Below are 25876 nucleotides of genomic sequence, written 5' to 3'. Positions count from 1 at the left end.
TATCCGAAGAACAATAGATGTAATAGCTTTAGCCATACTGTGTTAGAAAGCGATGGCTGTATTGTCGATCAACGCAGAGAAAGCGTTTGATTGGTGGATTGGGGTTATCTGACCAAGGTGCTACCAGGATTTGGTTTTGGGCCCAATTTTCTTTCTAGGGTGCTGGCAAATTGTACACTTCCATCTACCCGCATTAAATTAAACAGTGTATTATCTTACCCAATAAAGCTGGGAAGAGGCACGTGGCATGGATGCCTGTTATTCCCCCCTCCTCTTTGCATTATCCATGGAACCTCTTGCGAGGGTGGTTCGCTCCACAGAGTATACAAGGACTGGAGGTGTCTGGGTATCAACACAAGATTGCATTATATGGAGACAACCTGCTTTTTTATATGGTGGACACAGTAAAACACTTCGGAGGTCTCTGGACTTAAGATTAACTAAAAGAAATCCACCATACTTAATGTCTCGGAAACCGATAATGCTATACAACAATAAAAGGGTACCTTTTGATTTTGCATGGGTGACAAACTCCTTGAAATATGAGTCATTTTGACTGCCCGGTATGACCAATTGTACGTAGCGAATATCCTGACACTCTTGACATCAGCCAAACAGAACTTGGTAAAATGGGGGCGGATGGGAATTTCTTGGTTAGGCAGAATGACAGCGGTCAAGATGACGCTGTTGCCAAGGCTATTATACATTTTCCAAGCATTGCCCATCTAGAGCCCAGAGTGGTTCTCAAGAAGCTCCAGCCGCATATATTTAACTTTGTCTGGAGACATAGGCCCCCAAGTGGCTAGAAGAATGCTTTTGCCAGCAAAAGAGAGGGGAGGACTAGCAGTCCCGGATGTAGAAAGGTACCTGCACGCAGCACAAATCGCCCCAGTACTGCTAAGCCAAGCAACACAACACAATACCAAGCACTGGGCATCCATAGAACAATTTGCCTTAGGTGGTCCCATGCACAAATGGTGTTGGCATTCCATGAGAAACAGGAAAAACCATGGGAATGGGCTCCCAACCACCAAGTCAACATTTGGGTATTGGGATAAGGCAGCCCGCAGGTAGGGTACAGCTACCTTCCCATCCCCCCTCACAGGAATCTGGAATAATTGGGAATTCCTTCCTGGACAGGACACTAAGATCTACTCGCTGCATAGAGCGGGGGTCTGTTTAGGATTGGCCAATATTTGATAATGCGCTACCACTAGCATTTGAACAATGCAAACAAGCCTTTTTGGTATTCGACACTGACGGATACGGGTATATACAACTGTCATTGGCTTGCTAACGCAAAGCTGGCAGCTCAAGTTAAATGGGACACTGCCCAGTTTGAGGACCTATTTTGGGGACACCACGAAAGGCCTAGTATCATCCATCAATACATTTCTCAACTCACTCACCCACCACATGCATGGTCGGGGAAGGAAGAAATCTGGATAGATGAGCTGACCTGGTATAAAATATGGACTCGGCTGGGGAAATACTCTAATCAGTTCACATCAAGGAAAATGGTGTTAAGCTGTTTTTACAATGGTATTTGACCCTAGAATGCTTAAATAAAATGAACCCCCACATACCACCCACATGTTGGAGATGTAACTATGCTACAGGCACTTTTTTCCACTTCTGGTGGATGTGCCCAGTCGCACAGGGGTTTTGAAAGGAAGCTCAGATCAAAATAATTACCGGATTGGGCTTGGTAGCAGACCCTCTAGTGTTACTATTGGGTGATGAGGATCTGCAGGGTCATTACAATTTGGGGGCAAAGCAGTCTAAACTAATAACCCATTTTCTAGTTGCAGCGAAGATGGTCATAGCAAAGAATTGTAAGTCCCCACCAACCGCCCCCCCGGTTCGGATATTAAAGAATGGTGGTCCAGGATCTGGTATGTAGTGGCAATGCACAAAATAGGTGCGGCAGCTAGGTGGAATCTGCTCGATATCTCCAAGAATGGGCCCCCTCTTATTACTTATGTGATCCAGCATGATGGCTCTGGGATATATCACAAGCCCCATGAGATGACTTCCTTCTCACTGTTATAATATTCCTTATTTGTTTTATGCATTACAACCCACTGTACTTCCACACTCATATATGCTCTTAATGTTTGTTTGTCCTTTTGTGATGATTGCTGATGTGAAACTGGTAGTTTGATTTTAGTGATTTACGATCGAGATGTGCCTACATTACAGACAGTTATTGAGGCAATGATGCAATTCTTACACATGGATTTAATTTTGAGGTTACATTTATGAATGGCACATGCAATGGTGTTAGAATGTTGCTCTGCTTGATATCTCAATAACAATGTTAATGTGACAAACTGGTACAAACATACCACCATCTTTACCTTTGTCCCAAATAGCATACTGAAAATCTTTTAATAACCCAAAAATCCCACACTGCACCATTCCCTACTCACCAGTCCATTACTCACCAGTGACAAGTGCAAATGTGGCCTGCCATAGAGCAACCATTTTAATACTCTATGATTAAAGTAATGTGTGCAGAGTGGCCATAGCTAGTCCTCTCCTCTGTAAAATACTGTTCCTGGCCTCCCAGAGGGCAAATTAAACTTCCTTTACAAGATCACAAGGTGCTGAGTTCATAGTTCTCCAAAGCTTTGATGTAGGGTGCGGGAAAGAGGACAGGTGCATGTCCCTTGATAGGAGGGCAGAGGGTAAGTTGTCATTTTCTAACTAGCTGATGCATACAGACCTAAAAAGCAACATTTTTCACCTAAACAAAATAGGAGTGCTTTTATACATACAGTAACATGTCTGCTACCTTCCATTTGTATGATTACCCAGTAGAAACAAATCATGAAATTTGAAGGTGTGGTGAAAGGATTATAGCAGAAGGTGACCGTTCAGCATCCCTACCAATTACTGTGCCCAGGGCAGTGGTCCACCCACTGTCATCCTCCACAAACATGGAAGTAAATTATGAGTCTAATGCAACCACGCCTTAACTTCTTCCAGCCACACCACAGTTGATGAATCTGCCATGCTTGGCTTTTACTTCTGCAGAGGACCGCCTTTGCAAAGGGTTTTATCCATGTACAACGAGTTACACCAGTGTTTGCGCTCTCTCATGCTGCCTGCTACTGCAAGTTGACATTTCTACATAATTGTTATGCAGCTGTTGACACTTTTACATGAGGCGATTTGAAAAGGTCTGAAAATATCTATACATCGGACAGTCGGTGTGGCAATCCCCCAATGCCTTTGGATCACTTGGAGACTGGTGTAGTATTTCTAGCTTGTTTTTGGAATCTTTCAGATGGACCAACACTTACTGGGGAGTCCTGGATGTTTTGTAAACTTTGATAGGTAGCAATGTCTATTTTGGTGTAGAAATAGTCCTCGTTCAATAACTGTCCAGGCAAATATCTGCTGTTGCCAGTTATACCGAAGCTTGTCTGGGGTTGCCAAAGGTGACTTGTCAAAGGTATTGAGGCTGAACCAGTGGCCTACTGAATTATTGGTTGGTTTGGATACCCTGGAGGAGGGGTCTGCAACCTTTTGCCTCCTCTGTTACGGACTACAATTTATCAGCCTAAGCTGGCATACTCTGTTGCATGGGGAGTCGTAGTAAAAAAGTTTTGGAGATTCGCATTTTGCAGACCCCTTCTTTTACCCCTTCTTTTAGTGTAATACCATTCTAGATCAATAGGTTTGCATTTTCCCGCCCCTTCTATTTATTTAAGCTTTCATCCCAGGCTACTTAATAAGGGGCTGTAACAGGTTGGGCAAATGGTGTTTCGGCATGCTATGTGAACGACCATTTAGATGCAACACAGTCTTGGACTAGAGAAGGGATTTTCTCATTTTGTCAACATTAGGGGTTTGGTCTCATCCAATTATTGAAATCCATAGATTATTTTAGTGCACATGACCCCCATTATTTGTATGGTGTAACCAGTGATGCTCCTTAAAGATCACATTAGTTTTTTTATGCTCAATCTGTTGCACCATTTAGATGCTTGCTTTGTGTTGTAATATAAAGTGGGCTTTGAGTTCTTGAAAAGCAGATTAGTCATTCACATTGTTTTTGCTTTTCAGAATTTTTCTTCATGGGCTTCATAATAGTTGGCTTCCTGTTCTTTGTTCTTATAACCAGAGTAACTCAGCTCAATTATGATGGTAAGTGGAGGTTTTCTTTCTCATTACAAAGTTCTTTGGGGCAAACTCATAACTTCACTTGATTTTGTACGTCTGTTCAGCCCATGTTAGTTTTCCCTACTGCAAATGCACAATAATGTGCACCCACCACTTCTACCACAAGGTTCCTTTCACATTCACTCTTATAAAGTATACACACACGTTTGTTGTTACACCGTGTAGCATGCAGCCCCTTACACAATTGTTGATATATTTTGATCTTATTGGTATTTATGCCAACATTAGCATGGAAAAAGTAAGTGGTCTCCAGTATTAGTTTACCACTTTTACAGTGGCGTAGTGGCTTAGAAGGGGAATGAGGGTGTAAGTTGAGTGGAAAAGGTGGAGTACCCCTGTAGGGAGGAAACTGCACTCTGCGGCCATACTTATGCTGACGTTCAACGTGTGGCAGTTTCAGATCATATTTTCTGCCATTATGCCGTCTTCAGCTAAGCTGTTGGTGTGAAGTTAGGTGGAGTCCAGTCACAATTCACCATGTAATTGTTTTGTACAGTACACTTGCAGCGTACAATAGTTTTGTTTTTGGCTGGGTCACATTTGGAGAATCTTTATTTCACAATGCTGCAGTAGACGCCAACACTGTCCCCTAAAACAGAGTCTTCCTCCCTCACAAAACAGGCTTTGTTCGTATAGCTTTGTACTTTGATTGCATAGGAGTCAGTACAAAGTGGAATTTTCCATGACATCAAAGCAAAAGTGATATGTTTTTATAAGGGAGTTGTTTTAGCCTACCATGGCACCTAAGGTTGTATCAATGGTGGCTACACTAAACTTCCAGCTGCGAAGGGGTGTAACATAATTGGCTTTGAAGCGTGTCCTTGCAGATTGGCACAGGCAAAGAGGCATCCAGTAGATGGTCTCCATGAAGCTTCAGTGGGAATCGGTTCAGCTTTCAATTGTGCTTTTGTGGCAAAATATAGCATGCATTGAACATTTTGTTTTCTTTTCTCTAGACTTGACGTGCATCAGTCTAAGATGGTTTCCAACTCATTTGGGCCTTGTGTTGTGGCAAGTTACTTGTATTATACTTCAAATTATGTTTTACCTTGGTTACCCTCTGAGGCTTATTCAAAATGGCCACACACAATTCAAACATGCTGAATCGATATTTCCAAGTCGTTACTTTCTTTGCAAAAGTGCTCGGATACCGTCATGAACACCAGTTTCTCCTAAATCATTACTGTATTTGAAACACTTTTGCAAGGGCAGCTGAGGGCTCATTCTGAGAAGGAATACTCGGTATACCCCTATGTGGTCAGGACAAAGTACTGTGGAAGCTTCTAAAAATCCTTTCAATCCTACGAGACACCTGCACAAGGAGCAGCCTGTGCCAGTTTTCTTGGTGTAAAGTAGCTGAGGATTTCTGGATGTGAGATAGCCGATCTTACTTGATAAGTCAGTGTAGTGTAGCATTTGCAAACAATCTGGGCACATATTCATCCCTGGGCGGTCAAGATAGTATCCAGGGCCATGATTTTGTGAGACCATGGTGGGTGAGGCTACCTGCTCATATACCATTCGGAGTAAGTGTGTCAAGTATTATTGGCCACACTCTCCAAAACCTGGGGCAGCCTATAACTTTTTGGTTTAGTGTAATTCCTACTCTGTGGAGGAGAGCAGCCAGCAGTAGCGAATTGGCACACCATGGGAGCAACACCAGAGGAGACCCAGGATGGCCCCGAAAAACCCTGAACCACATTTCATGCAGGCAAGAATGATTTCCATAACCGCCCTCCTAATCACTCATCCAAGGGATGCCACCAGGAGGAAGGTGCAGGACAGTGTAGGGATGAAAGGGCCCATGGCTCAACCATTATGGCCAGCCATAGATCTTCAGCAGCCATCCACCTATGCCATGTGTCTTCAAGAATTCAGATAAGTAAGAAAGACGCATGGTCCCCCACTAATGTCCTCTTCCGCACAAGGGCTGACTAAGTCAGACCGCCATTTGTATCCAAAGGCAGCACAGTCTTTGGTGGTAGCCATTCAAGCGGACCCAAAAAACATTCAAGCACACATGCTCTCCCACACAGGATGCAGATTGGCGATGTCAGTCAGTCTAAACCAGCTTAAAACACAGAGTGAGGGTTGAGTAGAAAGGGGGTGGGGGATGCATTGAGCCCATGTCAGCACAATAGCCATTTTAGTTATGCCATGGGGTGCTCAGAGACAAAGGAATGACCAAAAGCAAAATGGCCGCACTACAGGACTTGGAAACTGCATTGGTATTCCAATAACCACCATATATGGGCATTGAGATAAAATTGTAGTAAGTGTCGACACCCATGGTATAGCAAAGACTAAAACTCTGCAACCTCCACTGTATAACACAGCACACTTTCCGAGTGACGGTGAGTCAAAATTGTTTGCTTAGAAAGCATCCCTGCACTGGTAGCTATTTGGGCTAGTAGGGCAGCACACCAGAAAAATGGCGGCTTTGACAGGGGACTTGAGTAGAAATCCTCCTGACAACAAAAATAGTAAAGAAACAGCAGCAGTCAGCAAAAAGAAAAGGTAGGGGGCCCACAAAATCGGTCACACAAACTTCAAAATATTGAATTTTGCCCAACACAAGGGGACACATACCTATTCTATCTTTTATTTAGAGATATTTGTGTGAGTTATGTGTAAGAGCCCACCCCATACATACACAATGCATAAGCGCCCCCATACTGCACCTACACCAAATGCACACTATGCCCCATTCTATGCTTTTAGCTACATGCTCCTAATGTACGTACATGCCCAGAGTGCATGTGCATTCACACTATTCATACCACCATGCAACATAAAACTGCCCACACTGCACTTCTGCTCCCACACTATACCTTCACAAAACATATTCATGTCCACCTAACCATTTCACAATGCCTGGCAAACGGGTGAGTAACTTGATGTGTGATTGCAATCCATTCCACTGAGGCCTGGGGGCATTTGGTGGCAATTACCTCCCATTCGGTGAGTACCTGGACATGTGATGGCAATCTTTGCTGCGGAGTACCAGGATATTTCATGAAAATGCAGAAGAGTTGTGAATACCTGCACTGGCAATGTTTATTAAACATAGCAATTTGGCCTCAGAGCTCAAAGGGTTACAAACAATGTAAGTAGGCAATCTCAGGATGAACGGATGACACGGGAGCACAAACTGTGTTACAGTATTCTGGTCAAGTCCCAGGCAAGCCATCGTGGGTACCCGGCCACCATGCTCTTACTTTACTTCACTTCCTATGTTTCTTATGAGCTGTCTCAGTAGCTCTTTAGAAGCCAATGTAATGTTGGGCATGTTTTAAGTCCACCCGAATTTTATTCCAGATAATTGGTCATTTGGCGGCCAATGATCTTTTAATGGTCAGTTTCATGATAATTTACTGAGGAAAACTTGAGGGTACTGGTGTGGGTTTGTAATGGGAAAGGCACAATTATGAATACTTGAGGAACTTCCTCCTGTAGCCCTTAACAGTTTTGCATAGTGTTTTTAAATTGGTTTGTCATCTGGAAGACATTTAAGGGATTTGAGAGCAGATGTTGCAAGTGCCTGGGGAATTTGATGGCAATATATAGAAGTGGTGGGGGTATTTGGGCACTTAATTGCAGTACCTAGGAATGGTGCATCTACCTGCTGTGAGGGGTCAGAAATGTGAGGTGGACCACATTGTGAAATTTTCTCAATGAAATGCCATTTTATTATAATAAAAGGTTGGCTGAACGCCTCACTATCACTACCTGGACTAGGATTTCCCTGCTTAAAATAAACTAAAGGAAACCCTCTAACAAAGGATATCTGCCCCTCACACTACATATAACAAATGAGGAATAAAATGCATGGCAGTTCAAAACAAAAATGATTGAAGTCACAATGCAACCACAGTCCTTTTTTATAACCTGGGCAAGCTCCCCTTCCCCATATTTAAATGTGTTTCTGCTTCACAGTTCAATAAAAGAACACAAGGAAATCCTGGTTTGCAACAAAGCACAATACAGTTCGATGTAACTTCAAGTTGTCCACAAAGTTCCGACACAGACAATATAAGGCACTTCCTCTTCCTTGAACAGGTTCTCATTTCATCAATCGCAACAATAGACTTGGTAAGGATAATTTTTGCCACACTGAAAACTTCTAAAGAAATGTAACTTCTTTGTAACAGCTCTACACCGTTCTTCCTTTAGCATCACAAACATAAATTGGCTGTCAGGACCACTTTATAGCACTTCTTGTGGGGGTAGATCTCACTCTCCTCTACAGGTGCCTCCCTCTGAAATGGCCTCCCCGCCCCACTCAAACTTGAGCCGACCACCTGAAGTTCCAGAAGCAGTTAGAATCTTTGCTCTTCTCCTCTGTTTTCTCTCTCCCTCCCCTGCTGACCTACCGGTCTGCTGAATTGACTGTTTGCTTGCTACCCTCAGTCTCAGTGGGTACCAGGCTCTTTCTTGATCAGTCACCCTTGCACTGCCTCCTGGGCCTACCATGCACTTGGGGGCTGTAACTGTAACCCTACAGTCCCTTGTTCTCCTTGCACTACTAAGAGCCGTGCTGCCATGGCTGCACTTGGAGCATTGCTGGACTGTTTTCCCCTCCCCTCCCCTCTCCTTTGCACTCCCTCCCCTCTCTTTCCCCTTGCACTTCTCTTTCTTGCACTTACACGATCTGAATGACACAAGGCCAAGTAAGATCAGTCTTCCCTCCCTTGTCTTGCTGCTTCTAGAAACACTTGTGTACAGGCGCGTTATAAATGAATTATCACATTCTTCAACTTCCACCTGGTCTGGTTCCATGCCAGGCCTACTTCTGCAAAGGTTTGCCATCCGGGTACACTCCCCTGCCGAACAGCATTTCACAACAAGTGCTTTTGTGGTTAAGGTCAACTGACAAGATGTTCACAACAACTTCGCAGTTTTCAATAAATTGCAACTTCAGAACTTTCAACACCTTTTCTGGGAAAAAAGATTCACACTGGTGCTCTTTAACACTCTTCTGTAATGATGCTCCTCTCCCTCTGGATATCTTTTCCCACAGGGGCAGCCCTTTTACCACTCTTGTTTCCCCACTACACAAGTAACCAATGACTGACTGGGATAAGGTCTCTTCCTGCTTCTCCCTGGGTTTTTGGCAATGTGTGTTTATCTCAGCGTGTACCATATGCTTTTCAAGATATGGGCAACAGGTTTCAGAGCTTATAGGCCCTGCATTAGCCACCTTCCGCTGTTGTCAATATTGTTTAGATTGTAGTTGCCTTGGCCTTAGTTTGTCTTGGCTTGGGCAATGCTTGTGGGTATTGACTCTGAACAAAGGTGTCCCCTTGGGTTGCTGCGTTTGCCACAGATTCACTCTTTTAAGGATACAGTCCTTTGTTTTTGCTATAATAGACCTCTGCTGCTTTTCCCTAGCTCGATATTCAAAATTGGGAATTTTCACACACGAGTGCTGCTTTTGCTGCTTTGCAAGAGCCTGCTCTTCAAAACCAACTTGGGAATTACTTTTACTTCTACCCGAGTGTTGCTCACTCACCGAACGCCTGCTTCTGACACGCGAGCGGGAACAGAGCACACCGGGGGGGTGGTCACTGCCTGCTTGTGAACTCACTGGGTAAGACGTGTCCCTCTGTTCCTCTTGCCGCTCACAGGACTTCTGCTGCTGTGGCTCCTCGTGACCCAGCAAACTGGTTCTGTTCACCTTTGCCCACACCACCTACTATTGGAGCACCTCTTGCTCCTGCGGCCCCATGGTGCATGCCAGCCACCGCAGACCACCTCAAGGCCCTCGGGTGCATGCCAGCAAGCAAGACGACACAGAGTGACACAGGTTCGATCCCTGAGTCCGTGCTTGGAAACCTCTGGGTATTAAGCACGTTATAAATAACCCATCATATCATAACCTTTAAAAACCTGGGAGGTGACTTTAGGCACGGAATTAGCGAGGAGTATGTAGGATTCATCACACTGCATATATGTTGGCAAGAAGTGGCATTGATGCAGGTACTTGGACCCACGAATCGCGTACCTGCAAAAGGTACTGATTACCGGAGTACATGATGGTATTGCCGGACACATGCTTATACAGTGCCTGTATAAAAGAAAACTTGGCATTGTCAGTGCTTGTTTTTTTCTTCTTGGTCCAAAGATTGTATATCAGGTTTTGGTGTATTCCCTGTTCAGTCAGTTTCCTATAAAGCATGAACACTGGTTTGAAAATAATCAATTGTATTGAAGATAATTGGTGACAACGAAGACCCTTTGGGAAACAATTTTGGTGGGGGAAGAGACAAACTCCCATTAGTGGGTGCAATGTCCCCAATTTAAGCACATGGAGCTAATTATTTGGTTAATTGTGTTGGAATCTACACATGTGGAACTGTCAGAACATTTGTCACTTTGTCCTCTGGAAATTGATCATGCGTAGCGTTTTGCAACATGGAGGAAAGATTTGTAGTCACTAATGTTATTTATCTTAAAAGTATGATTCTAACATGCCAGCACCCTTATTCCAGCAGTTCATGTGGAAAATTAAGTTACTGCCCTCAGCATACATTTCTGAATAAATGTACATATATATTCCAGTGAACAGTCACACACTGGAACTACTGTGATCCATTGAAACTATTTACATTCTCCAGCATGGGGTCTGGCATGGATTCACATGCTCATGAATATTCCCCGTCGGCTGGGAATCCTCGGTAAAAGAAAAGTTTCACTTTCACACTGTATTTCTACTGTAAACCAATCACTGTACTCTGGGTCATACTTCCCCCAGCCAATGACAGTCCTCTCTCTAAGCCCCACCTCGGGCAGCCATCTTCAGATTCTTACCGCACGTTCAAGTGTTTGGAGTCCTCGAGTTTTGCTCTGGGAGCTAATACTACAGTTTCTATTCTTGTCAAAAAAATAGCCTGTGTGCTCTTCTCTCCATCTGCCGACAGCTGGGACCCTTTTGTCTTGAATTTCAGCGCCCCTCAAGGGCAAAGATCGTTGAAGTTTCGTTGATATTTCCAGAAGGCCATCGGGCCTACTCCGCACCTCCAGCCTGACTGAAGACAAGAAGACAGGAAGATTGCTCTGCACCAGATGTGCACTACCAAACGCTTTTTTGGAGGACAAACCCCTTCAGTGCCTCTGCTGTCTTCAGCCGGACCACAAAGGAGAGTGCGAGGTCTGCCTCAGCTTCTCCAAGAAAATGATTGATCGACACAGGTGACTGGTGGTGTGACTAAACGCCAAGGCCTCTACACCATGCCCCAAGCAGGGTCATGCCTCACCAAGGACTGGCAGGTCCGAGGAGCGATCTTCTGTCCTTTGAGGGCGTCTCATCCGTGGGGGCCCAAGACCAGGCTAAGCATCGCGAGCCCGGTTCCATCGGGTTGCCACTCAAGCATGTCCCGCGATGGGCAAGGCGCGGTCAACGTCACCATCCGCCTCCATCGCCAGCGATCAAGCTTCTCAAAAAGGAAAGCGTCCAACCCGGCTAAGCTGCTGGAGAAGCCAGAGAAGCCCAGGGCGGAAGAAAAGGTGGCTGATCTGGCCAAGAAGGCCCAGGAAGTGCAGGAGAAATCCTTGTCAACGATTGAGCTGGTGGTGGGTGCTCTCTCTCAAAGGCCAAAGGGGCTGACCCTCAGAAAGAAACACCTGCTGTGCCCTGGGTGTCCCTGCCTCTGAGGCATGAGTCATCAGCAAGGGCGGTGGCAGCACCTGCTGGCACACCAGAGACAAGGATGTTGTCTCTGAGCCTGGCCTGACCCCTCAGGGTGCCACAGGAGGGCGGGGGAAATGAAGCACCAGGCCATGGGAGTTTCGTCCACAGACGGCGAGGACCTGGAGTCTGTACACGTTCCACAAGGACGTGGGGGGATGACCACAGTGGCAATGCCGATGGCGCAGGGCCAAGTGTTCTGACCACGCCAGCACAGCCGAGAGATGTATCCCTGGACATCCTATTGACCATACACACGGTGTCGGAAATCCAGAAAAGTATGCCGCAGGTCCAGTAACTGCGGCCCCCGATCAGCCATCAGCTAAAGAGGAAGCGTGATCTGCCGCCCCATATCAACATCTGGTTCAGGTCCCCTCCCCCCGGTAGACACGGGAACGGGCACGGCGATGACATGGGCACGGCGATGACATCGTCATGGTGGGCGGATCTCCACAACAGACTGCATCCCCACCGGATGAGGTTGGGTCGTTTTATTCCATGGTCGCCAAAGCTGAGCTTTTCCAACTTATGCCTGAGGAAACCAAGGAGGGTCTCCTGTATCAGAGGCGCAAGCCCAAGAGGAAAGACCGTCATAACGGTACCCCTCCTGGACGACGTGTGGGTGGAAGGTCTGGCCCTCTTGAAAAACTCTTACCCAGCCAAGTAGGATAGACTGGAGAAAAAGTACCGGGTCTGCACCTAAGTGTCTACGGTCACAATCATTGCTGGACTCAGTGGTTTCAGCAACCGCGAGGAAAAGGTTGTTAAACCCTTCCTCCTCAATCCCTCCAGACAATGAGGGGACGAAGTTGGACACCATGGGCGGAAGGTTATTTACACTGCAGCGTCGACCATCAAAGTGGCTAACGCACTGGCAATCCTTGTCGGGTACGACCAGGAACTGTGGTACAAGCTGGGCCCGATGCTGGAGTTACTTCCCGACAACAAAAGGATGGAGGTGGGAGGTGGCTTCAGACTATGCCATCACAGTGGCGCTAGACATTGCCGACACAGGGTTCTGGCAGATGGGGAACAGTGTCTGCCTCTGTCGTCAAGACTGGCTGAAGGCCACAAATTTCCACCAGGAGGTCCAGGAGAGGTTACTGGACATGCCCTTTGGTGATAACCTCTTTGGGAAGGCTGTCGATGAAGTCCTTGCAACCCATACAGAGACGGCCATGCCCTGGGCATTCTCCAGCAACACCACTCTTCCTTTCACGCCTCCAGAGGAAAGTCGACAAAAGGTTTCTCCTCCTCGTACCACCAGCCCACCAGGTCCACGACCCAGGATGCCTACAGAGGCCATTCCAAAGCCTACGATGGAGGTGGTCAGCGCCGTCCTCGCCCTTCAGACGGGACGCTGACCCCGAAGCAGGACTGAACCGGCCAAGACGTCTGGCCCCCACCCATGCACCCTGGTGGGAGGCCGGCTGACGGAATTCATAAGCGAGTGGGAGAAGATCTCCGACAGTTGGGTGCTGGGCGCTCTCACCCACAGACATACCCTGGAATTTCAGCACAGGTGTCCGTGGACCCCTCTGGTGGCCTGGAAGGAGCAACACATCCTTCAACTCTTTGAGGTGGTATGGGCCATGCTGCAAAAAGGGACGATGGAGCTGGTTCCACGGAAACTGAGTCTATTCCAGATACTTGTTAGTCAAAAAGAAAACGGGTGGCTTGAGGCCCATTCTGGACCTGCAACGTCTCAAGAACTTAGTCGCAAAAATTCAGGATGGTCACATTGTAGCACGGGCTCGGCCAACTGGAAGGAGTTCTTGACATTGTTGGACCCTGGATGATGCCTACTTCCACGTCCCCATTCACAAGAAGCACCGAAGTTCCTACGCTTCATGGTGCAGGGACAGCACTATCAGTTCAAGGCCCTCCCCTTTGACTTGAAGTCAGCCTCCAGGGTGTTCACAAAGTGCCTGTCACCGGTGGCGGGCCATCTGCGTATGCGGGGGATACACGTATACCCGTACCTGGACGACTGGCTCTCGGGCCAGTTCACAAGAGTTGGCCGTAGGAAACAGACGACCGTCCAGCTGCTGACAGATCTGGGATTCTTCATCAATTTTCTGAAGTCCTGTGCGACGCCATCGCAGAATGCGCTGTTCCGAGGGGCCAGACTCAATACAGTCTCCTGCCTAGCGTCGCCCTTGGAGAGGGTAGCGGCCATTCTGGGGAAAGCGCAATGACTGTGCCACGGTGCGGACCATCAAGTCGCTTCTCAGCAGGTCTTCTTGCATCTACTTTATCTGGCTCTGCAATCTCTTCACGCTCACTTGGTTCAGGTGTTTGGAAGCTTTGTGGACAAGGTCCTGTTCGACGAGGAGTTCTGTCAGGGAATACAGTGGTGGGGCATTCACTACAATGTCGCCCAGGCCAGAGGGTCCCAAAACCCCCACCCCATACCAGGAGACGGTCACCACGGATGCTTCCCTGGAAGGCTGGGGAGCCCACACCAGACGTCCGCATGCCAGAAGAAAGATCTTCACATCAATGTCCTGGAGCTGCTGGCAGTGTTCTGGGCCCTCAAGTCATTCCTTCCATCTCAGAAGGGCAAAGTGGCGAGGGTCTCCACGGACAACACCACCACAATGTTCTACATCAGTAAGCAGGGGGGGGGCTCTCGATCCCCAGCACTCTCCAAAGAGGCGTAGGACTTGTGGCACTGGCCTGTCAGACAAAAGCTGTTCCTCATCTTCTTTCACCTGGCAGGAGTCAATATTGCCGACTCCCTCAGCAGGGAGTTGTGCTCCTGCCACAAGTGGGAACTATGGCAGGACTGGGGGGAGGAGGGGACAGCATCTTCAGGTGTGGCAGGCCCAGATTGATCTGCTTGCGACGGCTGCAAACTCCAAAGGTCAGAAGTTTGCCAGCAGATTCCACCAACCGGGGAGAATGGTAGACACGTTATCCTTCCCGTGGGGGTGCCTGTTTCTGTACGCGTTCCCTCCGTTGCCTCTCCTGCTGAGTCATCAATCGACTCAAACCGTGCAGATGCAGGATAATACTCCTTGCCCCAGCGTGGCCGAGGCAGATTTGATACCAGGACCATCTCAGCCTGTCAGCGTTGCCTCTGGTCAAGCTGCCAGTGGTCGTGGATCTGCTCACCAGAGGAGGCGCAATCCTGCTTCATGACCCAGGATCGCTAAACTTGAGGGCTTGGCTCCTGCAGCCCTACAGTTTGGAGGATAAGAGTTGCCAGCAGACTGCAGGGAGGTCTTTGCGAAGGCCAGAGCATTTTCGACTTGGTGCTACAGTCCCAAGTGGCAACGTTTCGCTACATGGTTCCATTAGCAGAAGATCACCCTCTGAGGATCACGGCCCTGCAGATTTTTCTAAACTCGTTATCCTTCGCCAAGGCGGCATTGGCGCATGCCTCTGTCACGGTGCATTTGGCGGCTATCTCCCGCTACATCAGGTCTCCAGGAAGATCTTCTCTTTGGTACGACCGTCTCGTCAAGGAGTTCCTCAAAGGACTGTTTCGATCTTTCCCACCGGTGAAGGCTCCTACCCCGGCTTGGGAACTCGATGTGGTGTTGACCAGGCTCATGGGGGAGGGAGGGGGGGCCTTTGAGCCTATGCATGAGGCCCCTCTCGTTCGTCTCATGGAAAACAGGTTTCCTTGTGGCCATCACCTCTACCAGGAGGGTGGGTGATCTCCAGGCCCTATCCTGCAAACATCCATATTTGACTTTCCTCGAATCGAGGCTGGTGTTGCAGACGCACCCCACCTTCATGTTGAAGGTTCCATCGGAATTGCACCTCAACGAGCCTTTGGTGTTGCCTGTGTTTTTTCCGAAGCCTTTGTCACCAGCTGAAAGGGCCTTGCACTCGCTGGACGTTGTTCATGCTCTGAAGTTCCATGTGGCAGGCATGAAGAGTTTTCAGAAGACTTCTCCAACTGCTTGTGAACTTTGGTCCTGTGAACCATGGGAAGGCCTTGTCCAAGGCTTCCATTTCAAGGTGGCTCTCTGGCTGCATCATGCACTGTTCTCGGTTGGCGAACAGACTGCTGCCCGAGAGCCCACTCCACCAGAGCGATCGCTGCCACAACGGCGTTCCTCTCTGGTGTGCTCCTGCTTGACATCTGCACGGCTGCTACGTGGATGTCCACGTACACCTTCACAAGATTCTACTTCATCGACTGGGATTCCAGGGAGGAGTCCACAGTCGGCCAAGCAGTGCTAGGCAACCTGTTCGCTTGAGGTGAGCCTGTTACGGAGGTAGGAATAATTGCTTCTGTTGAGCCTTGCCGCCTCCCTTGGTTGTGTAATGTTGTACTGCTATGCATTCTTTTGTTCATGAACATGTGAATCCATGGCAGACCCCATTCTGGAGAAGGAACATGTTGCTTAAGTGCAACTATTGTTCTCCAGCACGGGTCTGGCATGGATTCCCATGCAAACCCTCCCTCCTACCCCTCTGCGGGCTTCTTGGTCATACTGCCCATTTACATGCTTACCAAATCTAAAGATTGCTGCCAGTGGGGCTTAGTGAGAAGATTGTCATTAGCTTGGGGCAGTATGACCCAGAGTACAGCGATTGGTTTAGAGGATAAATACAGTTTGTAAGTGAAAGTGAAACTGGTTTTTCTTTTATTTTTCCCAGCCTGACTGGGAAAATCCATTAGCGTGTAAATCCATGCCAGGCCCATGCTGGATAACAATAGTTACAGGTAAGTAACTTTTTCCTTAACCAGTTATAAACATGACTTGATACTAAGCAGTTTTAGCTTCCAGAATATTCAAATTCTGTTGGTCTTGCCCTTGCTCTCCTCTTTGTACAGATCTGCCGCTGGCTAATTTGATGGTAATAGATTTGGCCACGTTACCACATTTTAATCAGCTGGTAATCTTATGCCTGTGCGTCTTCACTGCACATTGATTTGCCTTTTTCAAAGTAATTGCATGTAATGATTTAGAGACGTAATTTGTGATGGTTTCTGTTTTCTTTGCAGTGCGTTTGCTTCTGACTGCAGTATCGGGAGCAGCTGGAGGTATTCTGTTGGTGGCCTACTGGTGGCGATGTGGCTGTGTAGTGATGTGCTTACTGATTGTTGGTTTAGTGCTTGGGTTCCTCCTTGCAGCCATTGTCTTTTTTACACCTTTAGGTAAGTAATAATTCATTGATGACCTTGAAGCCATGTTTTATTTGTTTTACGGCTACTCAACCTTGACTTAAGCTTGTATGAACCAATGCCAATCAGTATGCCACATTAGTAAGAGGGGGGTGTGGTGAATGATGAGCTAATTTTTGATTGGATAAACTACCAGCTTTACCACTTGGAAAAGCTGGAAGTTTTATATTTGTATATTGTCTCCCTGTAGCATCCCCACAGCTATGTGCACCATCTACTTGCATTACCGGTATATCCTCATTAACAGGATAAGCCACTGGCTTCATTGCGAACACCTGTGTTTCCCAAATACCTTCTTGGCTGTTGCAACTGGCATTGCCCATAATGTTTTAGTGTTAATGACTTGCACTGTTCAATGTGCGCATGGCACTCCATAAATTGCTGCATGAAAGACAGCCACCTCCCAAGATGAGGCAATCCTCAGCAACACACTTGCATCACTAAATTTAGTGACATTATGCTGAAAGGTGACTTTGTTTTTTAGTATATCTGTATAGCGTGTTCTGGAACCATCTGGAAGTTAAGCTATTTTAAAACAAATCCTGACCAATCCTCAATTGACATTCCGACCCAGGAACTAATTGCTAGAAGCCCATTTGCTAGGTGCTATACCAGCTGTTATCAGTGTTAGGGACCACATTCAGAGCTAAAGTCGAGGGTATACGCAGGTGGACGGAGTCCACCCACTTTTTTCAGAGGGTGGACTCAGTCCCCCCATCTAAAATGAGAAACATTGAATGTCCACTTTGGATTTATGAATTAAAACCGACCTGGGGGATCGAACTGTATTCGTCAGGCTTGCAGGCTAGATGCTTCACCACTGCACCATATAACCTGATGAATAGTAAACAACTAAAGGTGAAATCGCATTTCGGTACTGCAAGTTCCAGTGAAAGCATTTGTATTGGTTCTTGGAGTTTAAAATATGCTCACTTTTTAACGTTTTGAAAAACACTATTAGAAGAAAATATCCTCTCTTGATTTGTGTGTGTTGATTTTATGAAAGGCAAATGCCATTCGTTCTGTGCAATTTGGGTGGTTATGCAAAGCCAATTTAATTAAATGTGCATTTTTTTATGCTAATTTCCGGCAACGTCACATGCCATTGCGTTTGTTGAGTCCTCCCACTTAAATTTTTAGGACTTGACCCCTGACCACATTACAGGCCATTGCTTCACTCTGTCCTTTAAGTTAGTCTCAAGTCTGAAACACATTGTTTATAGGTGCATTATAAATACTCAATATCAGCTGGCAAAGCACCTGGCCTTAAGGGTATTTTGCTCAAGCGAAATCCATTCATAAAAGTGAAAATGGGGGTTTGTGGCTTGGCGAAGCGCTGTTCCTTATACAATTCCACACCGTCTACCAATCTGCACCAAATTGTGCATAGTTACCTGTTGGGACACTCCGGACATTACTGGCTACATGACATTTGGACTCCCCACCACTTTCCCCGGATTTTAGCACCTTCACACATGAGGGTTGCCTGAAATTGGCAAAACATCAATGTGGTCGTAGAACGACCAGTCCTCCACCCTAGAATGCAGTTTCTGGGATATTTGCACCGCAACAAAATGCACCACGCCAGGGTTAGGAAATGGGTGGGGAGAGAGCACTGTAGGTCCCAGTATGCTGCAGCAGACCAACTCTCGCCTCCCCCAACGTCTGCTCCAGAGTATGTGCCCTGCCACACTCATCCATTCTCAGTGCAGTTTGCTTCAGAATGCAAAGCATATCAAGCAATAAGCTAATCGGAACAGGGACCTACAGGATCATTGATTTTTAACAATTGATTAGTGTTGACATGTCTACAGAACCAGTCCCGAACGGGTACATTTTGCTAGTATGCTAGATTTCTTCAAAGAAGTTTGAACTCAGTTTTGATATGCCATCCATATACAAGTGAGTAATTCTGATTTTCCATGAGATCCTGGTAGGAAGTCGTGGTTCTTTTGAAGACAGAAGTGAGTATTAAGCTTGCTCTCATTACACCAATGACTGCATTACAGCAGCAAAATGTGTACAAACTGCAATTCCCATGACTTCAGATGAAATCTATAGTTCACATTTTTAAATACGCATTAACAATCTAAAGCAGCTCTTTCCCCTTTTGTGTCTTTTCGCTGAGCTTTCCTTTGTTTTGGTGTGAGCCCACAGATTCTGCAACTCATCAAATGCCTGGAAGTTTACCTCTATTGAACAGCCCGTTGCAGGAAGGACTGTTCTTGAAGCAAAGGCTAAAATGGAGCTAAAAGTACACTTCTGAATGAAGAGAGGGAATTGTAAAGGCAACATCTGAAACAATTTCTTTAGAGTTGACATTGCATATTAAGCAGACTTGAGAAACGGGCTACTGTATTCACTGATTTACTTGCAAAGGAAGAATCCTCATTCAGATTCTCCCGAATATGAATCTGAGAAGGGATTAATGTCTGAAATATTGTCCACTTCCGTGCTGTGTGAAACTGAAGTACAAGCATTACATTTTTTTGTAATCTCAAAAACAATACTAGTCTGAAAAGCATCCTGGCACAGCCTTACAAAAACAGGAAGTAGAACATTCAAAATATTTTCTTAAGGCCCTGACCACCATACTCGGGAGGGGGGAGGGAGATATTGGTGGGGTGAGTGAATGGGGTGGGGGGTGTAGTCAATGTGATGAATCAAAGTAGTTTGTCACCTCTCCCCAAGGGGAGCCACCCCCTTTGGGGACTAGGCAGATGAGCCTGCTACACCCAGTGCCCCCTAGGGGACTGGGTAAGCGGGACCCCTCTGGAGGTGACTACCCCAGAATGTATGGGAAAACCCCAGAGGGAATTGAGTCACTGCCATGCTTTTTCGGTGGAATACTGTCTGCCACTGACTTCTCCAGTATGGCCCAGTGGAGAATGGGGGGGTTCTGAGTCAAGTGCACCTTCTCAGCGACTTGATTGTTGCAGAACTGAGGGTTTGTGTCGCAGCATTAAACTTTAGAGGGGTCAGTTGCTCATGTTCTCTCTCGCTGCCCAGGGCCTTGCTGTGGAAGACTAAAAGCATTCTCTAATAAATCCTAGGGACTCTGTGACAAATGCAAAGGAAAGTTTCCTTAGTGGCTAACTTGGCAACCCTTGTCTCACTGTCATCTATGCACTAACACATTCTTAAATGCTACATTTGTTTATGGATAACAACAATATATGTATAATCTGTGTCTATTCCATCAAGACATTTTGCAAACTGGTTGTCCGCCTACTGTGGCGGGTTGGAAGAAAGTATGATACGTTGAGGACATTCTAGACTATCTTTAATCAAATTATAAGAATAAGACCTGTCTGTTCCTATTTCTAAAGGGAATGCCCTACCCATCTAAAGGAACTTGCCAGGAAGTCCCAAGTAAACAGTCCTCCATCCAAACGAACTCCATTAAATCGTCCAGAGAATGTCTCTTCTCCTTCTCTTCTGATAGTCTCCTTATATACAGGTGTCTCTTTTATACAGATATTTCTTAACGTAATCAACTCTTGTAGTTCTTCTAAAATGCTCTTGGTTATTGTGCTTTTTGTGGTCCTATACTTGGAATACCTTTCCTTCAAATAGTTCCTCACTCTCTTGTCCTCGCTTATAGACACTTCCCAGTCTATTAATACAGAATTTCTTAATTTGGGCTTATCCTGATCCCTTCTCAGGCTTTCCTTGTCAAGGATTCTCTCTTGGGCTGTCTCCTTTATCTTGTCAGTTTTATTTCCCCTCTCGGGTTTCTTGGTTGGACTCTCTACAGTCCTCAACTCTGATGTCATAGGGTGTTTTTCCTTCCGCCCATGGTTGTTTCCAGTCTAGCGGCTCCCCACCTTGGTTGGTTAAATCTTAGATCTTTTTCACATTGATTTTTTTTAAAACATTTTTTAGTTTTCCAACATGTCAACCATACATCTCAATAAACCATAGTACGTATTTACACTCCCGTACGGTTTCATGTTGCACCCCCCCCTACTCCCAGCCTATAGCACACTTCAATCTTCCCCAGCCCGCTACTACAGACGTGTCCTCCGCTATATCCACATTAATGTTAACCAGTTTCTTCATCTCGTCAGGACTGGGACGAGTTTCTCTCTTCATATACCAGTCTTCCCCAACTGTTATTTGCTTTCTCAGGTTTTAACAGTTACAATTAGTCTTATATATACTCTCTCGTTCTTCGAACTGGGCTAAGTTTCTTCACACATATAATGGTTCCCTGGTGACCTCCCACTTTTTCCTGTTGCCCCTTGGTACCTCTCATTATGTGGGTCAAGGTTGACTGGCTCTGCTCTTGCTCCTTAAGCTTTCTCACTTCTCGCTAGTCTGTTTCACGTCCTCTGGTTCCTCAACATGTTTGTGCCGTACACTGGCGATTGGAAGCTATTCACGCTTCTCACCACAGTAGTCACTCTGTCATTATTTGGGCTTCCTGCCCACCACTATGCTAGCGTGGTCACAGCACCCCCAGGTACATCATTCCTTTCTTCTCCTAACACTTTCCTCACGGCTGTACACACCAACCCTTTTGTTGTCTCACACTTGCCTTCTTTGTAAATCGCAGGCTTCATGACCTGCCTCAGATATTTCTCCACAAGGTGCGCTGTCAGGAGCTTCCCCTGCTCATAGCACTCTTCCTCTCCCTTTTTTTCTGACTGGTCCCAGTTAAATATACATGTCTCGTTAAAGAGACATGTTCCTTTCATTTCCCATATTGGTTTCTTTATAAATTGCCACGGATGAAGGGGAGGGTTGGGGCCATTGTCTAGCTGGAGAAGGGGGCACATTGGGGGTTAATGCCACCATTTAAAACTAAATGGAAATGTTTTGTGGAGGTGGTGCAGGAGGGCCTGCATCCAAAAAGGACTACATTTTGTGGGGAGTGGAGGCTTATATACCTCCTTTTGGAGGATCTGCAACCTGGCTCTCCTGAAGGTTTGGACTACTACTCTCATGACCCGTTAAGCAGAGTCTATAGTAGGGGGTGGCAGGAGTTTAAGTCTAAATTGGGAGAGCCACAGGTTCCAGATGCCTTTCCTATCGTATGCTATTCAGGGGGGAAATAAATTGGACAGACTGCCCGTAGATGCTGCGTAGTGAGTTGCCTTTTCGACTTGGGATTTGTGGAGGTTTAAGTACTCTATTCAAATGCTGCAGTTATTGCACAAAAACTGCTTGTCCATATTGTGGGACTAATATCCTTTGCACCTATACTCAAAAGAGATGGCATTTTGTAAAAATGTTATGGTGATATTTAAACTCATTATACTCCTGTTCAAAGAAAACTGCATGCTTGAAAATTATAATACTTTTTTGAGTAGCGTGCAATCTTTAAGATTGTTGACTGTTCAACATTTTCCTTCTTTTCTCTTCTGGTGACTGCAAGAGAAATATTTGACTTTTTGGTTTGGGCATGACTTGTGAATCATCTTTTAATCAAACTCGGTACAGCTTTATTGACTATAGTGACCAGTTTATCTTCCCCGGATTGCTGGGGACTTGGCAATGCCCTGTCCTATCAAAGTGAATTTCAGCTTAGCAAAAGGGTCCGATACATCTTGTCTCATGTGCCTGGTGGTGCAGAGAAGTGTGCTTTCTTCCAGTTGATTCTTGGCCCCTTACCAGCCTTTCCATAGTATTGCACATTTTTGGCAGGGTATCCCTTCCTTTTGCTCTTGGTGCTGTGCCGGCTTGTTTGGCTTCTGTTCCGATGTTCCTCTGGCCATTTTGACACTACAATTCTAGAACACGGTTCAGTAGGAATGCTGCAAAATTAGGGCAGTAATAACCTGATTTATGGTAACGTTTGAGGGGGAAAAAATGTATTAGTCTGCAAAGTTTTGATCCTCAGGTCTGAGTGAAGCGAGGTCTCGGGGTCATTCATGACCCTGAATGCCCCCTGAGCTGGGCGTGACCGCTATTCACACCGCAGAGTTGCTTCTAGGGTACAAATAGTTTTAATGCACGTTCTTTTGTGATGGGGCAGTGTTAGATGGGGCTGTGTGGGTCTTATGCACGCCCACTCTCCTGTCAAAATAGATGGTCCCTTTTCTATTTATCATGGCAGCGGCAAAGTCATTTTTTTCTATTTATATTTGCCGTGGCCTAGCGCAGACAGAAAAGAGCATGGCAACCTATAGGGCTTGCAGGTAAGCCGGTGAGAGGTAGTGGGGTGTTGGCGATGTGGGGAGGAACTGGTAGCCATGGCGGTAATAAGATTGCGGCAACCGGGGCATAGGCATGGGTAGTTGGAGTAACTTGGGCGGGTACTGGCTGTTTCTGCCCATGTTTCAAGCCACCTCAGCACCCTTCCCAAGTTGCAAATGACTGTTAAGCAGCCATGCTGTGAGGACGTTAACTCTGAGAGCTCCCGGCGATCAGTAATCATCCTGGCCTGAGAAGTGGGTCCAAGCTTGCACAACCCCATAAAAAACATACTGTTGGACGGCATTGAGCACAATCGAGTGCAAAAAGAAATCTGCGGATGAAGCGGCTGCAGAGATAGGAGCAGCAAAAGAAAGAGCACCGCCGAGGACAAAGACTACAAAATGGCGGCCGCCGTGAGGAACGAAGGGAATAAAGCATAACACGGTGCTGAAAACGGGAGAGGCAGTGGGGACGTGAATCTAGTCATGGTGAGCGCGTTGCTGAATGCGCATACGAGCTGGCTCAAGCGCAGAATAAAAGCCATGTAGCGGGATCTGCGGCGGGACTGGAAAATACAAGCTGTAAAAACTGCCCGATGCAGAGGATACGATAGCAACAGAAGCTGCTGCAACGCAAAGGGCCCGACATCGGCAAAGTCATTGGGAAAAGACTACCAACTCTCAGGAGGCTGGGCAGAACTATATTCAAAATGAAAAGCGTACCGGCATATAACACGCATACTAAGGCCCTCCAAGGCAAAGAACGAAGCGCACGGCCTGACAAGGGAACATGCTTTATATAGATTAGCCCAACAAAGGAACATTGCGCTGATGCAGGCGCGTAATGTGCAAGAGCTAAACCGGAATACAGAAGCGAACAGGCTCTTGGCTGAAACAGATCAGTGGTTTTGTTTACGGTCCGCCCATGAGGGAAGCACAATATATGAATAACTGTAGCAGAGGATCCATATCAGCTGAGTCCGAGTCCCACGGTGGCCAGCTCCTTCCGCCTGTGTCAAAGTGAGTGAAAGTGACTCATGCCCAAAAGTAACCACTCTTCAGTGTGTACTATTTCCTGCTGTTTCCCTCGTGCCAGAGGGGAACAGAAAGTGATGATCATATGCCCGGCGGACATGTAAAGGCAAACGCACAGCCTGCCAACCGATTTACCCCCCCCCCGCCCCCCAAAAGCCGGGGGATGCTGAGAGCACTAAGACATACGCAGTGTTTCCGCAGTGGGAGCCGGAAAGTTGATGCCGCACAGTGGGACACCAACAAGCTGGTCCGGAGATGAGCAACGAGTTGCTACTAAGGCAACAGCAGGCATGAAATAGGCTCAGCAGGGATACTTCCTGCAAGAACAGCAAAGCTGACTCTGCACCTTGTGGGCCAGCTCCTGCCGGTGCCTGGCCCTACAGAACTGTTGGGACACAGGCAGCATCTCTGCCGCGAACGTCTGCGCACTGGTGCCGCACATAGTACTGCTGGGAGGACTTATTATGCAGCACAAATCAGAGAAGCGCCAACGACCTGCCAGAGACCTGTCCTGCCTCAATGCAGTCTGCACTGGGAGGCCTGCAGGCACATCAAGCGCAGAGGTACATGGGACCCATAGCGCTGGGGAGAAGAGGTAATTCTTGCAAGTCAGGCATTGTGTCATCACAAAGAGACATAACCCACAAAGTTCACGTGGCGCACTGAATGGGTTCAGCAACACGGTCGCTGTACGATACACACAGAAGTAATCACTGACATGGGCAGGGAGAGATACTCCTCCCCCTCAAGAAATAAGGGGCACAGGTCGAACTAGGATCCAGGAGGCGCTGCTATTGCGCCGCGGCCTGAGCGAGGACAGAAGGCAGGGGACCCTAGGAACGGAAATGACCACCTAAGCATTCAACACCTAGGAAGAAGCACCGTGCCCCTGGCCAACACAGTGCACACACCTCCAAACGGACCTTAATACCGGGCAGGCGGACACGTGTACAAATATCGGATACTTTGGCACTGGCTGCCTTGGGTTGCGACGCCCGGACACATCGCAATGGCATCTAAGCTAACTAAGACAAAGGGAAGCAATCCACGATGGAGGACTTTACAAAAATGCTACAAACAGAAGGAACCAGAACAAGGAGAGGAGTTTGCAGAGGGACACATCACCAGTACGCGGAGAGCAACAGATTCTAGAGGCTATCGCAAACTTGTAAGTCACATGGGAAACGAATCTGGAGGCAGCAATGACCACACTCGGAGCCACTTGAGTTCAAAATTGATGCAGTGCAAGTGGATGTTAACCTATTGAGACAAGATGTAAAGGCAATAGCGGAACGCACAGGCGCACTAGAGGAAGAAGTGAAATCAAATACAGCTGCCTGCACGGCGCACGCTCAGAGATCCACGTACTGCAGCAACAAGTGAGCAACCTGGAAAACAGGGCTGAGGAGGCCGAAGGACACGCTCGAAGGAACAATATACGTATTGTGGGACTCCAGGAGGGGGAGGAAGGATCTAACCCCACTGATTATATTGAGACCATGCTGCTGCAAGAAATAGGAGGGGCACTCACCCAAGGATTTGCGGTGGAGAGAGCGCATGGGGCCCTATCAAGGAGGCCCCCGCCAGAGCTTTACAGAGGCCGATCATTGCATGCTAATGTACCCAGAGTAGCTGAAGGTGTTCCACAGGAATCGAGCTATGTTTTTTGAGACCCCG

At 47.0% G+C, this 25876-nt stretch overlaps 1 protein-coding gene across 2 annotated transcripts in view; it reads left to right on the top strand.

The window, feature by feature from the left end:
* Positions 1–25876, top strand: part of TM7SF3 (transmembrane 7 superfamily member 3) — a 358501-nt gene that overhangs the window by 272812 nt on the left and 59813 nt on the right. The window contains exons 8-9 of one of the 2 annotated variants that reach the window (XM_069628089.1): positions 4075–4155; positions 16845–16997. In XM_069628089.1, the coding sequence (XP_069484190.1) occupies positions 4075–4155; positions 16845–16997 (234 nt within the window). The remainder of the gene's footprint in view (positions 1–4074; positions 4156–16844; positions 16998–25876) is intronic. The other variant, XM_069628090.1, reaches the window with a different exon arrangement.

The sequence above is a fragment of the Ambystoma mexicanum genome, chromosome 12, assembly GCF_040938575.1.
Source record: "Ambystoma mexicanum isolate Mex_15411 chromosome 12, UKY_AmexF1_1, whole genome shotgun sequence".
NCBI classification, from domain to species: Eukaryota; Metazoa; Chordata; class Amphibia; order Caudata; family Ambystomatidae; genus Ambystoma; species Ambystoma mexicanum.
This window is presented reverse-complemented; position numbering and strand designations above follow the sequence as displayed.